The sequence below is a fragment of the Oryzias melastigma genome, linkage group LG19 (assembly GCF_002922805.2).
Source record: "Oryzias melastigma strain HK-1 linkage group LG19, ASM292280v2, whole genome shotgun sequence".
NCBI classification, from domain to species: Eukaryota; Metazoa; Chordata; class Actinopteri; order Beloniformes; family Adrianichthyidae; genus Oryzias; species Oryzias melastigma.
The window spans coordinates 11,039,596-11,054,067 of record NC_050530.1 but is presented as its reverse complement, the minus strand read 5'-3'; the positions used below and the strand labels follow the sequence as shown (position 1 = coordinate 11,054,067).

Genomic DNA, 14,472 nt, shown 5'->3' with positions numbered 1-14,472 from the left:
AGATAACTAATTTCTCTAAGTAACTATCTTTAGATTATGTTACCTTTGAGACAAAAAAAACTGCTTTAAAATGATTATAAATTGACTTTGTTTTCCACTTTAAACAACTCGGTCCTTTAAATGTATTTTACTTTTTAGTAAATTTAACTAATTTCCATTTTTTAATGTAATCATTTTTAGATCAGCATTTCTAAAATAACACCACATTTAAAATAAATGCATAAAAAAATGTTTACAGACCCACTCCAGTAAAAAAAAAGTTTTTGTAGCATTTTTTTCAAAGTAGAAGACATATATAAGATAATTTACAATTAAAAGTGAGTATTTCTTAATTCAAATCACATTGGATTAGAAAACTGGATGCTTGAAAATGCGCAGACTAATGACACAGATACTGAAATGGGCGTGGCAATGTCGCCCCTCCCCCCGCACACACCCTTGCCAACTTAGCTGTGCGAGAAATAATGAGTGTTCATTTATTTTGGCTAAAAACTGTATAATTATAATTAAAAGGTTAGCGGGAACAATTTTACTATGTAAAACAAAATGGTTGAAGTAGGACTTTATGGTGTTTCTGCACTTCATGAAGTTATCTTTTGATCCAGGGTATTACAAAGTGTTTCAGTGGTCTTTTAATTATGATTTGGTAGTTTTTAGCCAAAAATAAATACATTAATTAAATAGTCTGCAGAACCACAATAGTTCATTAAAAATTTGCCTCTGAGTTGAGGGTGAGACTGTTGGCGCGGAGTAATTCGCCCTCATTTCCCATCATCCCCCCGATTATGTGCTGTCCTGCTAGCTAACAGGTAGCTCACAACCCCAAGCTAACAACAAAAATGCAGTTCGGATCCAGATTCAACAAAGACATACATGGATCTATTTGTTTAAGTGGTTGCATCAGAATGGTGCAGAAAAAGGAGCTTGTGGCTTGCCGTAGTAACATAAATCACACTTAAAGGCTTTTTTTTCATCTGTTTCTACAACAACAACAATTTGAATAAAAAAATACTCAGAAATGCATATTTAAGGCTAATTTTCTTTATATGGTTCCTCCATCATTAGACAAATACATTTTTAAAACACGATTTTCATCGGAGTGGGTCTTTGATGCTCAGATCGCAATTGGTAGGAACATTTATTTGGATTTTTTTTTTTTAAACAAAAGCTAAATTTTTGAGGTATTGAAGCCAAAACGTGTCATAAAAATAGTGAAGAAATACAATTAAAAAAATGACAAAAACTACTTTTTTTTCCATTTAGAAAGAGAAAATCGTTCATCCTGATACATCCACATATATATTTTTAAATAAAACTGACATTTAAACAACTGAACAAGTTCTAAAAAAGGTAGTTTTAGTGTTAGGACACCAGGAACAGACAATTTTGAACGTCTTAAAGTCATAAGAAGTGAAGTTCAAGCGACAGCTTGGCGGGATGGGTTGTTGGATCAACGAAAAGCAGACAAACAAAAGTTGTGGGTCACTGTAAGATCCAAAAATCTCAATGTATCCCACCCACCCTCTGTCCATGGTGGAGAGCAGATCCCAGGGACTAAAACAGTAAACACCATCATAAATGAAGCTCTTGGAGAGTGACAATTAAATAGGAAAACAGCTGGGACATGAGCCAGCATGCTAGGGGTTATTTTTACTCTTGGTAATATATTTATAGCACTTGCACATCCTCGCCCCCCCCCAGCAACCAGCGTCAGGCTGTACCGAAGACCAGAAGCTGGCAGATGCCCCAAGAGTGTCCGACAGCGTCGTTACTTAAGCCCACTTAAGTCGGAGCTTTAGCTTAGTTTAGAACAGAGTCTGACATCTTAAATTCCAAGAATATTTAGTCAAAGAAAAAAAACATCAGAGTAAATAAAGGAACTGGTCATAGGTAATGTGGGCTGTGACTCATTACACAAGTCACAGAGTGTAATGTCGCGCTGAAGGTCAGTGTACTCCTCCGGCTCTCATGTGACTCATCCCAGAAATAGCTAATTCAATTTAAATTCAGCAAAAATACACCAACAGCTAATATTTCATGTCTTTCCTTCCAGTGACACTCTGATTGTTGTGCTTCGCTGGCTTCAGAGATGTTTGGCGAATAACCACACAGAGGTTAATGTCTCGCGTCCTCCCTGTTCTCTGCGGGCCGCGGAAAAGAAGATCCTAAACTATTTCGGTAATCTCGTTGTCATATCTCTGTGTTTTAGGCGGAGGAGATGGGATGTTTTCCCCGAGCTACCGTTAAGGAGTCGAGAGCGCGGTGGGTGAGCTGCAGGGAGGGAGGGAGGGGGTAATTCTTCCACCGATTTGTTTTTCTTTTTCGAGAGCACCCCTTATGCCCCCGAGGGGTCTTTAGTGAACTTGCCATCACCCACACATACTGACAGCACGCACTTCCACCGCCCCGCACACGTCACTGAGGCAATAAACAGCCACAGGGCTCGCCACGGAGATAAGGCTTCCAAGCAGTCGATCAAACAAACACAGCCAGATGACGAATCCGGAAAGATGTGAAGAAATGATGCCCGCATATCTTTTCTTCCTGCAGCTTTTTTAGCCTAACTACATAAACACACTCGTGCTGTACAGTATATACACTTGTACACCCACTTCAGCCTGTCTGGAAAAACCATTAGCTTCACACATATAAATACACACACACACTGCATGCAGATGGAGAAAACCGGAGCTGAGAGCCAGGGGGCCTGAGGGGCTTTTCATGACAATAACCTTCTGTAGGATCCGTCCACCTAGACTGCGGGGAGGTGCCGAGGGATGGGTGGAAAAATAAGCAGCCCGGCCATAAAAAATATTAGACAAGGAAAGGTTCATACAAAGTAGAAAGGAGGAAGAAATCCGTGTCATTTTGCGCTCATGGCCCGGAGAGATTGAAGGCTAAATGCTTTTTTAAAAACAGCTTGAGCACTGAAATGATGATGACTCCTTTTGCCTCAGTAAAGCACATTAATACGTCGCCGAATGCCATTCCCTCTTTTGCTAAATGGCTCACCTATTGAGTATTCAATTAAAATGACTGCCTCTCGTTTGGAAGACGGGGCTGGGACCCATAGAAACACCCTCCCTCTGCGTGTAAAGCTGCAGAATGCATTGGACAGCGATGGGAGGCGTGTGGAGCTCCTGGTATGGGGATGACGTACAGCGTTAATGGAGGAGATTGTTGGGTAATGGCTCGGAGGCAGAAGTCGCTCCTTTTTTCAAACCATTAGCAGCAAAATCCTTCAAATCTCAAACTACAGATCTATCAACAATTATACTGTTATCCTCCCGCCTCCGTTTAATGCTTTATTTCAAAGCAGCAATTTCATGTGAGGATCCACCGGCGTGTGGTTTTTCCGGCAGTAATGATTCCCTCATCCGGTCTTAATTAACTGCGGCCTTTAAACCGAGGGAAATGTAATGCCCTGGGTTCCATGTCAGGTAGTCAGAGGAGGAGGGCACAGGAGGACTCAATTAGGCCTCCGCTGTTCCCAGGTTATCACGCGACATGTTTGCCAATTAAGCAAAATGATGTCTCTGATGTCTGTATGCCTCTGTCGGCGCAATCTCAGAGGCCCTCATGACGGAGAAACCTTTTCTCCACCTCCAACAGGGAAGGAACAGACACCATGCCCCAAAAAGGCAGTAATTACAGGACGGATGAGAGACTGTTATATAAGCAAAAAAGGCTGCTGATAGGCCAGGCCGACCAAGCCCTATGCCAGGTTTCAAACAAGCACCAGCAGGATGGAGTTATAGTAGAATCTACCAGGGTACAGTCAGTGAGAAACAGACACATTTCCACTTCAGAGGCGGTAAAGGCTGTTGACATCTTTCCAAGTCTGCAGTCTGTGGTGCTGCAGGACTCTTTTTTGGAGTTTGAAAGACAATGATGCAGATCTCGTCTTAACTAACTCTTTAAACCGTCGCTCTGAAAAGCTGCAGCTCTATTCCCTTAAACCTTTTTTTTTGTTCCCCCCAGTGAGGGTAGCTCTGTGTCGTGACTCACCGAGTGTGGGAGAAGAAGGCAGAGACAGACAGACACATTAGCCTTCCCTTATGGCACATTCTGCAAGGCAAGAGGAGTCAGACTGCATGATGCCGACTGTCACCCACTTGTTATGAAAGCATTACGGGGCTGCGGCTTATCCACCGCGTTGGGGGGTGGAAGTCGGGGTTAAGGGACGGCCTGGGGGGGCGAGGCAGCCCCTCTCGTCTGTCACTCATCACGCACCACTGCATGACCAGCAACCCCGTCTGGCTTTGGCACAATGGGAGGTCTGGGTTTAACTATATGAGCAGTCATTCTCCTACTCCCTCCTCCCAGCAGCCCACGTGAGGAGGGGGGGGCAGAAGGAGTCAAAACACACCGGACAAGCATTAGTCTTTGAGTATCCTCCCGATTCTTCCCCGACAGAGACGAGAATCTCCTTCTGCAAACATACATCGCAATTACCCAGCATCATTAAATGGTAATGACTGGAGGTGTGAGCAAACTTTTTAAGCAGTTACAGTACCACCCACGAGAAAATGCAGAATGTTTACAAAAATGCACGCCGCGGTTTAGGAGACAGAACAGTTCCTCGCTGCAATTAGAGTAAAGAAGGAGAGGGATGTGCATAAGAGCGGATGGAAAAAAAAAAAAAAAGCTGAAGTCAGCAGCAGCAATAAATCCTGAAAAGCTGAGCAGTTTCTTCCAGCTCTCTCCCGGTCCAGGACTCCGTCTCTAACCTAAAAACGGAGCTCTGATTAGTAGCTTTAGCAGACCAGTGAGCATCCGCTCCACAGTTTGCACAGGTGGCGCTTCAGTCGGGGAGCACTTCCCGGCAGCGCCGCAGTCGGTGACCACCGCCCGACCTCCAGCCGGCCCGCATTCCGTAAAAGCGCCGAAAAATCAATAGATCAACCTGCGTGAAACGGCGACGAGATTGAGATGAATGATGGCTGAGCTAATTCTATTAATCTCTTTATGAGGTGGTAATAAACGAGCAGCATAATGGAGGCTGAGCGGAACAATTAGTGGAATCAAACGGTGGGTAGAGAACTTTGATTTAGCTTGAAATGATAGGAGAGGACACAGTGTTAACTAAATGTGTAAAGCATTGAGAGAAGCCTCTTCTGAACTCCTGTTTGGAGCAACTTGAAAAACCTTCGATCAAAGACACTCGGTGGCTTTATTAGCATGCTGAGCAGAGGCTGTACAGTCTTGTCCGACAAAGACACTTTTTGCATACAGTCACCTACTATAAATGTTTATTCTAGTTCTGCAAATATCTTGGAGGAAACGTGAAAGTTAGTATCTGTAAAAATGTTTTAGTACATTTCTGCAGATTCTGTTTTTTTTTTTAAATAAAAGATGTATTTATTTAGGAAACGAGGAAGATGTTTGCTGCATTATCACCTACTCAGACACCAATCCTTTTATCCAAACGAACTGTGATAGGTCATTAAGAATGGATGAGATTGTGCGTTCTTGAGTTAAATCAAACGAGAAACTCTGGAAAAATGCTGCTTTGAAGTCGTCTTGAAAAATGGTTGGGGTTAACTCCAACATCAGAACAACAAACTCTACAGAAGTTAACATGACTCATCACAATGTATTCAGAAGATGAGCTGTAGAACTCTTCAAGAGCTGCACAAGGATGTCTGAATCATAACTACTGAGTCCGTGGATCCACCTTAAAGTGAAATTTAAATTTCACGTTTTGGATGGCCAACAGGTATCAAACCTTTTCTTTTGGTATTTTTGAGAATATTATTTCAAACGGTCACAATAAAAACTAAAACAAATTTTTGAGGGACACTTGTTTGGGTTTCCAAGGTAATTTGGACCTGATGAATGGATTTGAGTGTTCCCTGCCACTTGGAAACATCAGACTAAAAGAGGCGGAGCTTATATGCTTGTTCCCAAAGAGTGCACTTGCCTAGATGATGATGCTGAAGTTGTTTCCTTACTGCTTGTGCATTCTGTGCTCAATTCTTTAAGCCTAATATCCATTTGTAGGAGTTTTAAGTTACATTAGTCCAGAGTGTGTCGTGATTTGTGAGTGGGCAGGCCCCGCCCACATACCCCGCCCTCTCACACCAGACTTTTAATCAATCAAATGACTAAAATTGCAGCATTTTGTTAAACAATCTCTTCTTGTAGGTTAAAAATAATCTCTGAACACAGAAAACAGGATGAAAAAACATACATATACAATCTGTCGCCTCACATTTGCTTTTGAGATACATTCTGGTACGTGCACATGGCGACAGTCTGCTTACATCAGTTCCAGCATACAGGGATTCTGTTTTTTACATTTCAGTATGAACCAAAATTGCTTTGAGGTTTTGCAAAGACATGTTCAACAGGTTGAGCTGACAGATTTGATGAGCGTTTCTCAGAGAAGTCTAATGATTTAGAGACTAATAGTATCACTAAATGAACAATTTATGGATTTTACAGTGAGGGTTAGTCATGTGAAACACTGGTTTCAACAGCCAACTCTAAGTGCTTTTACTGACATTATTGTTCAGAGACAGAATATAAGAAAGGAACTTGAATTTACAGTATATTTTATGGTTTATTGGAAGTAAAAACTAAATACAGAAAGAAGATATTATTCGAAAGCGAGTCCTGAAAAGCTTGGAGCCACTCACCGTCTCATTCCCAAACAGGATGTCGACGTAAGGCATGACCTTCATCAGGGGCTCTTTGAAGAACTGGCTGATGAAAGGTGCCGAGAGGTTCATGCAGAAGATCTTGTTGTTGTCTGAAGCGTGCTTGGCCACTTTGAGGATGGACTCTGGTGACACGGTCAGGAAAAAGCCCTAAAAATAAACAAAAAAAAAACAATCTTCTATGAAGCTTTAAGTTATTTACACAAATTAAGTTATTAAGAGGCAACCCTTATTTGTGTTTTTAAAGGCAAAAAACATGAAAAATGCTCATTTGTGGGTTTTAAAGTCATATTTGGGTGATATAATGTGAGGAGTATAAAAAACAAAAACAAAATGAGAAGCAGCAGCAGCGTATAAGCACTTATCTGAAAGGTTTTTTAGAACGTGCACAAAGAGAGAAGGAAAAAAAAAATCCATCCTGGACAAAGCCCATGGCTGGACTCCAAGGTTTGTACTGGAGGAAGCAACATGCACGTATTCGATGATAGAGCGAACAAAAGTCTTGTCTGGACTCTCCTTACTTGGAAACAAGAGAGGCTGGCCCACTCATTGTGTGAATGAATACAAATCAGGTAAGAAAACACCTTTGTGTTTCAGGTGGAAACCTGACGCGAGAGTCTCCTGCAAGCCGCACAAAAACACTCCTCCTTTTGATACCGATCTTCTTAACTTTGTTTTTCAGCCACAAGCTCCTCGGTAAAACCACCGTGTCACAATGGGGGCAAAGGGGAAGAGGAGAGGAAAGGAAGAGCGATACATTTAATCCAGCTGAAAAGTTGTTTTAGCTGCTCTCATGACCTTTGAAGCACAAGAGGAGCCATCAGACTAAAGGATTGTAGTAGCTAATGAATACAGTGCAGTCAATCAAAAGTAGGAGGTATTACAAAGCATTTCCTCGCACCTTAGAGGCGTCCCAAAACCTTGTTTCCTCTTTGTCTTAAAGGCCCAGGTCAAGCCTGTGGCCGCTGTGTCACAGTACCATCTGTTAGGGGCCAAAACGTGTTTTCAAAAGGTCTGGCAGCACAAAGGGACCTCACTCTGGGCTAATGGCCCATCTCTGACCATGACATTTTTCTTTTGCTGTGTGCCAACATGTCAGAGGAAGAGGAAATCTAACACACACACACAAAAAAGGTCTTTTTGGGTGGAAGTGAATAAACCGTTCTGGTTAATTCAACCTTGATCAAACGGAGTACTCCGAAGGATGGTGAACCTCAGAACCCACGGAAGTGTCTCTCTGATGTTTACCGCACCTTTAAACAAAATGCTTTACAGCCACATTTAAAATCTAATTCTGAACACATTAAAAGTTTCTTTTATTGTTCTTCCAAACTCGTTTTGTCTGCGATTTCAATTAAACATCCAATTTAGAACGACTTTAAACTTAAGCAATAAACAAAATCAGAGGAAAAAACAGAAAACCACCAAGAATGACACAGTTTGATAAATTTAGCCTCTTTCTTCATTTGCAGGACCATTTGTTGTCCAAATAAATCTTAAAATATATTTATATTATAACTAGTGATATATTTACATAAATTGTCAGTCCTAATGTGCAACTTACTGGAATTCAACTTCATTTTTTCTATACATTTTATCACATTTTTAATTGAAAAACTGTGCAGGTGATAAAAGTAATGCTAAAGAAAGTTAGATTCCTAAACTAATATTTAAAATCAAATAAAATTAGTCTAAAACAGCAATTTTTAGAAAACAAGAAATGAATGTGATAGAGAAGTCAACATAAAGATAAAAAGCCATAATAGTATTCTGTAGCTCTATGTAACCATTTGGTGTTTACTTATTGTTTACCTGCAGCGCAATCTTAAAATTTAAATATTTAGAAAAACAGATCAATTTAAAGAAAATACTATTTTACTAAAGTAAAGAACTATAACTATCAGCTACTTTGGGTCGTATCCTATAAATAACATTTCTTGTAATATTTATATAAATTAATGAACACATTAGAAATATTCTAAACTAATTTCCCTTTCAGTCAGTTTATTTAAAAAAATATTTCAATATTTAGATAGTACTTTGTATTTTGGATGCTGATTCTATATTGGAAACCTGAATTACCTTAATTAAATAGGATTTTAACAGTTGATATTAGACTTATTCGTGTCATGACTACAGAACACGTAGCGACCCAGACGCTGGAACCCGGAAGAAACACAGCAGAGGTCTAGCGTGGAAGGCAATAATTTTAATAATGTGGTGAGAAGGTTGGGTCCTGAACAGGACAGGAAGCAGGCTCCGAGCAGGAGGCAGAGGTTGGAGGCGTAGTAGGCGATCTTGTCCTCCAAGAGGGAGATGGCCGTCTTGGACGCAGGGACGTGAAGCAGAGGCAGAGGCTCGTGGTGTGACCGTGGAAGGAGACCCGACTGGAGATCCGGAAGTGGGGAAAAACATGCAACCACTCGAGGTAGGAGATTCCTGAGAGAGAGTGAGAGAGGTATTTAGACAGAGTCTCGGCAAAAACGTGGCAAGACTGTGGCGTAGACGAGGTGGCCGAATATGCACCATCAGGGGCAACGGACTGGCGGGGAATGAAGGTCCTGGAGCTCCTTAAGTAGGCAGGTGAGGAGACGAGATGAGTGGTTGCAGCTGGGGATGATCAGCAGCCAGGTGGAGAGGAGGGGAGAGTGGAGAGGGGGAGGAGACTGACAGAGGCACCATGACAATTCGTGTTTACTTTAAAGTATTTTTTCTATATTTTTGCGAAGTGAAACTGTAGCTTTCTAGGTAAAACTCTTTTGCAGCACAGTCGGGCTCAACTTTCAGTAAAATATTTTTTTAAGTAGAAAAATAATCATATTTACATACTTTTTTCAGTTTATTGTTCAATTCTTCTTTATTCCAGACAACGAAGAAACATCAAATCTGATTAAATTAATTAAAATAAAGGAAGTTGCTCTAAAACCTCAATGAATATAAGAAGTTTAACTGATTTTTACTGATGAAAAAGAGAAAAAAACGCAAAAATATTCTAGAAAAACCAACACCTTCCCAAAAATATTTAAAAATTGAAGAAATAAAATCACATCACATCCCATGTTAGCACTTGAGCTTTATCAGGAATAAGCTGATTACAGCAAAGGTTAAAATGACATTTTTTGTTCCTGCAATGTAAATTTTCATTAAATTTTAGGCTGATTTTCTGGTGCAAGAAATCTTGGAAACGATTAAAATCTTTGTAAAACATCTTGTTGGAATGTTTATTAGCCACAATAGAAACCCAAGATGAAGGTGAAGTTTAATATTGAATAAAATGATTTGCAGTCTTAATATAATTAGTCACATAAATCTTTCATTTGCTCTTTTTTTCTGTGTTTACAGACAAATTCTCACACGTTTTTCCACTATTAACTGTGACTTAATTGTGAGAAAATAAAAGCCTGGGTCTGAACTACGTGAAATTCCATTAGCCAGCCGTACTCTCTGCCGTCTACGAAACAGGAGAAGTTAAGTCTTTAGTACTGCGGCGCAGATCGTGTAGCCAGCACACAAGATCCAGTTTCTCAGATGTCACCGAGCCCTGTGAAGAGGAGCGGCGATCACATTTCCAGGTCAAGATGATCAAAGTGCTGAGGATACTTTGTACCATTTTCTTCCCAGCCAAAACATTCGACAAAGTATTAAAAAAAGTATTTTTCCAAGCAGACAATGATGCAGAAGGATGTCTGGCCATGTCAAGTAGTAATTTGAGGGGAGACTTGGAAAGCAGAACAGCCATTTTCAATGTTTACTCTAAAAAGAGGAGGAAACTCCACTTCACTCAAACAAAGAGAATGTCTAAATGGTACTCTGAGATGAAATTAGAGGTAATCTAACCATGAATAACCTAACAGCTCAGCGACACCATGCTATCACACCTCCCCCTGGACTGTACCAGTACTTTCCTGAGGCTGTGCGGATCTGAAAAGCCGGGTGTGATGGATGGCATGGTGTCACCAGGCCTAAAATAAAAGTGGACATCTGAAGGGTGAAAATGATCTATTTTGGGAAGGGCATTTTCATTTGCTGCTGCAGCAGCAGAGGTGGTCATGGAAAAGGAAAAGCTTTTTTGTTTTTTTTTCCAGGTCTATTGTAATTCAGCAGGGGATCAGGGGAAGCAGCGTGTCATAGAGGTGTGTCTCCCTCAAGAATGACGGAGGGAATTTAAACCATCATTTCAGCTGAAACTCCTTCAAATAAAACAAAAAACCTTCAAATTTTATATAGTTGTGCAACCAAAAATATTTAAAGGGTTTGACCATATTTCATAGATGTTATTATGATAAACTGAATATACTGAGTACGGTCTGTACTGGCTCTTAAAACAATCCAGTCTTAGGAAAAAAACAACTGCAAGCCTTAAGAGGGTCACATCAGTGATAATCCAACTTTTTCTAACTTGTTTAATTTTGACAAAATATATTTTTCATGGAGAGTAAATTATGGAAAGTTATTTAAGGTTTAAGTTGTTTATTCTTGATTAATATTCCTGCCTTTTTATTATTCATAATTATGTTCAAAAGTTAGTTTTAAAGTTTTAAAAATTAGCATTCTGCTAGCTTTTTGGACTATTTAGGCATTTTACAAAGATTTTCTAGACTATTTTGGAGTTTAGCTAATATTTCAGCTAAATGCTAACTGTTTTGGCTAATTTAGGCTTTTCTTTTTAGCTATTTTTAGGTTGTTTTGGAGGTAGGCTAATATTTACATGCTAGCTGCTTTGGCCAATTTAGTCTTTTTCCATTTTTTAGGATATTTTAAAGTTTAGCTATTTTTTTCAGCTATATGCTAGCTGTTTTGGCTTTTCTTTTAAGTTTTTTTTTAGATTGTTTTGGAGTTAGGCTAATATTTACATGCTAGCTGTTTTGGCTAGTTTATTCTTTTTTCCATTTTTTAGGATATTTTAAAGTTTAGCTTATATTCAGCTATATGCTAGCTGTTTTGGCTAACCTAAGTTTGTTTTATTTTTTTAGGCTACTTTGGTATTTAGCTAATATTCAGCTACATGCTAGCTGTTTTGGCTAATTTAGGCTTTTCTTTTAAGTTTTTTTTTAGGTTGTTTTGGAGTTAGGCTAATATTTACATGCTAGCTGTTTTGGCTAGTTTATTATTTTTCCATTTTATTAGAATATTTTAAAGTTTAGCTAATAATCAGCTACATGCTAGCTGTTTTGGCTAACCTAAGTTTATTTTATTTTTTAGGCTACTTTGGCATTTAGCTAATATTTTTAGCTGGCTATCAGTTTCAGTATTTTTTAGCTATCAACTACAGCGTTTTCAGCCACCAGCTTCAGCGTTTTTACCTATCAATTTCAGCATCTTCAGCTATCAGCACTAGCTTACAGCATACAGCTTACAGCATTTACAGTAGGATTATTGCAGGTACTGCTTTATATCTAGTTCATAATTATCTTAAAAATCAGATTGTTAAACTGTTTGTCTAATTTCCTAATTTTTGCCTATATCTCACCTACCTTACTTACTCTTACGTGATGTTTATGTTCTCACTATGATCCGTCGTTTGCAGCATACCCATATAAAAATGTGGATGAACATATTTGCTCTACAGGCTCACTAAACCATCTACGACATCACTATTCTGCTTGTGCCGCCTGCTTGTCCCATACTAGCTCCATGACACAGTGCTAGCACTAAGCAGCTCCTTCAGCGACAGACTGATTCACCCCAGGTGCCTAAAGGACATTCCTACTTCCGCTTTGAGATTGTACAACCAAAGCTGCTCCCAGTGATCTTACTGGGACTTTGCAGCTTTCAGGGATCAGGAAGTAACGGTCCAAAATGGCTCTTTTAGCGTCAAAAGTAAAAACACAATTTATCAACAAAAAATATGATTGTCATGAAATAATCTCAATATTATTTTGTTTGGAGGTTAACTATCAAAGTTTTAAAGCTTCGTCATCGCCTGTCATTGCTATCTACAGCCCCCCCATCATGTTGTGTGGTGCAGCAGGTTCATTACACAGAATTAGATGTCACACAGATCAGAGCGAGCGTGATGCCACACACTGCTCCCCTCCTCGGTTATCTCTGTGAAGCACCGTTGCGAGGTGGATCGATAGCTGAGGTTTGGAGCTTCATTAGCTCAGTATGACTCCATCTCCATCAAGACACCTCTGGCATGCTACGCCGGTGTTGCGAGAGATATTTTACTCCCCGATCCTGAAGGTCCCGCTGTTTTACACACAAACAGGCGGGCCTCCGCACATGTCGGGTGGGCGGTGGGGATCTGTGGTTCGATAAACAGGAAAGAGAAACAGGACAAACAGAAAGATGTAAGCGATTAATGGTGTCACAAAGCGCTTTGAGTGCGGGAAAAATTACCAGGATGAAAAGAGCTCATTTAAGACATTTCATTTCAAAGGAAAAAGCTACACAGCAAGTGGGATTTTCACAATACTAATGATGTTTTGTTTGCATTGAAACGGCCAGTTGGTTTCATTTGGGAACAAGTTCAATTAAACCCACAAAGAAGACAAATGTGCAACAACATGATTCAGCATTCGCTGCTCTTTCAGCATGTTTGATCTGGCTCTGAGGCAATTCCAGCAAGCCGATAGCATCTGCCGCTTCTTCTTCTTCTTCTTCTCTCTTCCATTAGGAATCATGTTCTGGTGAAGCTTATCAGACATCTAGGAATTCATCCTCTTCTTCTGAGCGGGGCTGGAAACCAGCCAGCTGTACTGGAGGGATTTTGAAGAAAAAGAGCTGTTATGTCGGGGCGGATTTTTTTCTCTTTTTTACATGTTATTTTCAAAATAACCTAGTTCCAAGTTTGAGGCAACAATGGTCTCTTGTGCAGCACGTGAGAAACTCGGTTGCAACTTGAAGGTCACGTTCAAAAGCAAACACACCTGGAGAAAGTCATCCCGGCCGGCAGACATAAAACAAGACGTGAGAGCCAAGCACAGCAGCACGGGAGGGGAAGGTGTGTCACATTACCGGTCCACAATGTGCACAGCCATCAAGGATCGTAATTACATTAACCTCTGAAGCCTCCACTCTGAAAAAGCAATGAAGGCAACTACTTGATGTGGGGGGAAACGAGGTTTCAACCCCGACGTGAGGTTAAGGTATCACTGGCACCGCAACATCGGGAAAAACCGCCTCTCGTTTAAGTGCGATCTCATTAAAAGTTAGTCTGCCTTTCTGCGCTCCTGTTAAGCTGAAACAAAAATGTGTTGGCCGGGGGAAGAGGCCGGCCCGAGCGAGGGGAGCGGGATGCCAAGGAATGTACTTAAGATCTAAAACAGACAAGATTTAAAGCCAAGAGCATTTAAATGCCAATACTAATCCGCAAAATAATTCACTGCTCTGAACAAACTGTTTCTCCCTTACAGATACCATATGGTACCTCTGCGAGGAGATGAAATGAATTAAAGCAAACCAGAGGAGGTGCTTTGTTCTCTCAGAAAATATCAAGAAAAAAAAACAAAAGCTCCCCTTAAAGTCCACAGAAAGTACATTTGTTTTCCAAAGATCCCGCCTTCCATCATCTGGAGATTAGCCCAGAACTATTCGGTTTTATGTGGAGTTAAAAACTTGCTTGTCTGCCACACATTTTAGCAGAAACATCCCCAAACACCCCTACTTTCAGCTGATATCCTGTAGTTTTGTACACAATTTAAGGCAAAAGAAAAAGGGAGAAGAAAAGATTGAAGCCCAGCATGTGAAAACAGATGTCAAGGCTTCAGATTTGTCTTTTCTTCACTGGCTTGAAAGGACAAATTAATTTATGGGTCAGATGTAGAAAGCAGAGGTCCAGCGTCGGGGTGTACAGACCGCAGAGCCC

The 14,472-nt window shown here is 40.4% G+C and overlaps 1 protein-coding gene and 1 long non-coding RNA gene across 3 annotated transcripts in view; both read right to left on the bottom strand.

The window, feature by feature from the left end:
• adkb (adenosine kinase b) overlaps positions 1-14,472 on the bottom strand; it is a 140,113-nt gene that overhangs the window by 35,020 nt on the left and 90,621 nt on the right. For both annotated transcript variants that reach the window (XM_024285311.2, XM_024285312.2), the window contains exon 7: positions 6,642-6,812. In XM_024285311.2, coding sequence (XP_024141079.1) covers positions 6,642-6,812 — 171 coding nt within the window. The remainder of the gene's footprint in view (positions 1-6,641; positions 6,813-14,472) is intronic.
• Positions 8,857-9,350, bottom strand: LOC118600196. Its single transcript, XR_004949771.1, has 2 exons — positions 9,189-9,350; positions 8,857-9,101 (listed from the first exon to the last, which is right to left on the bottom strand). It is a non-coding gene; the product is annotated as an uncharacterized LOC118600196 (long non-coding RNA).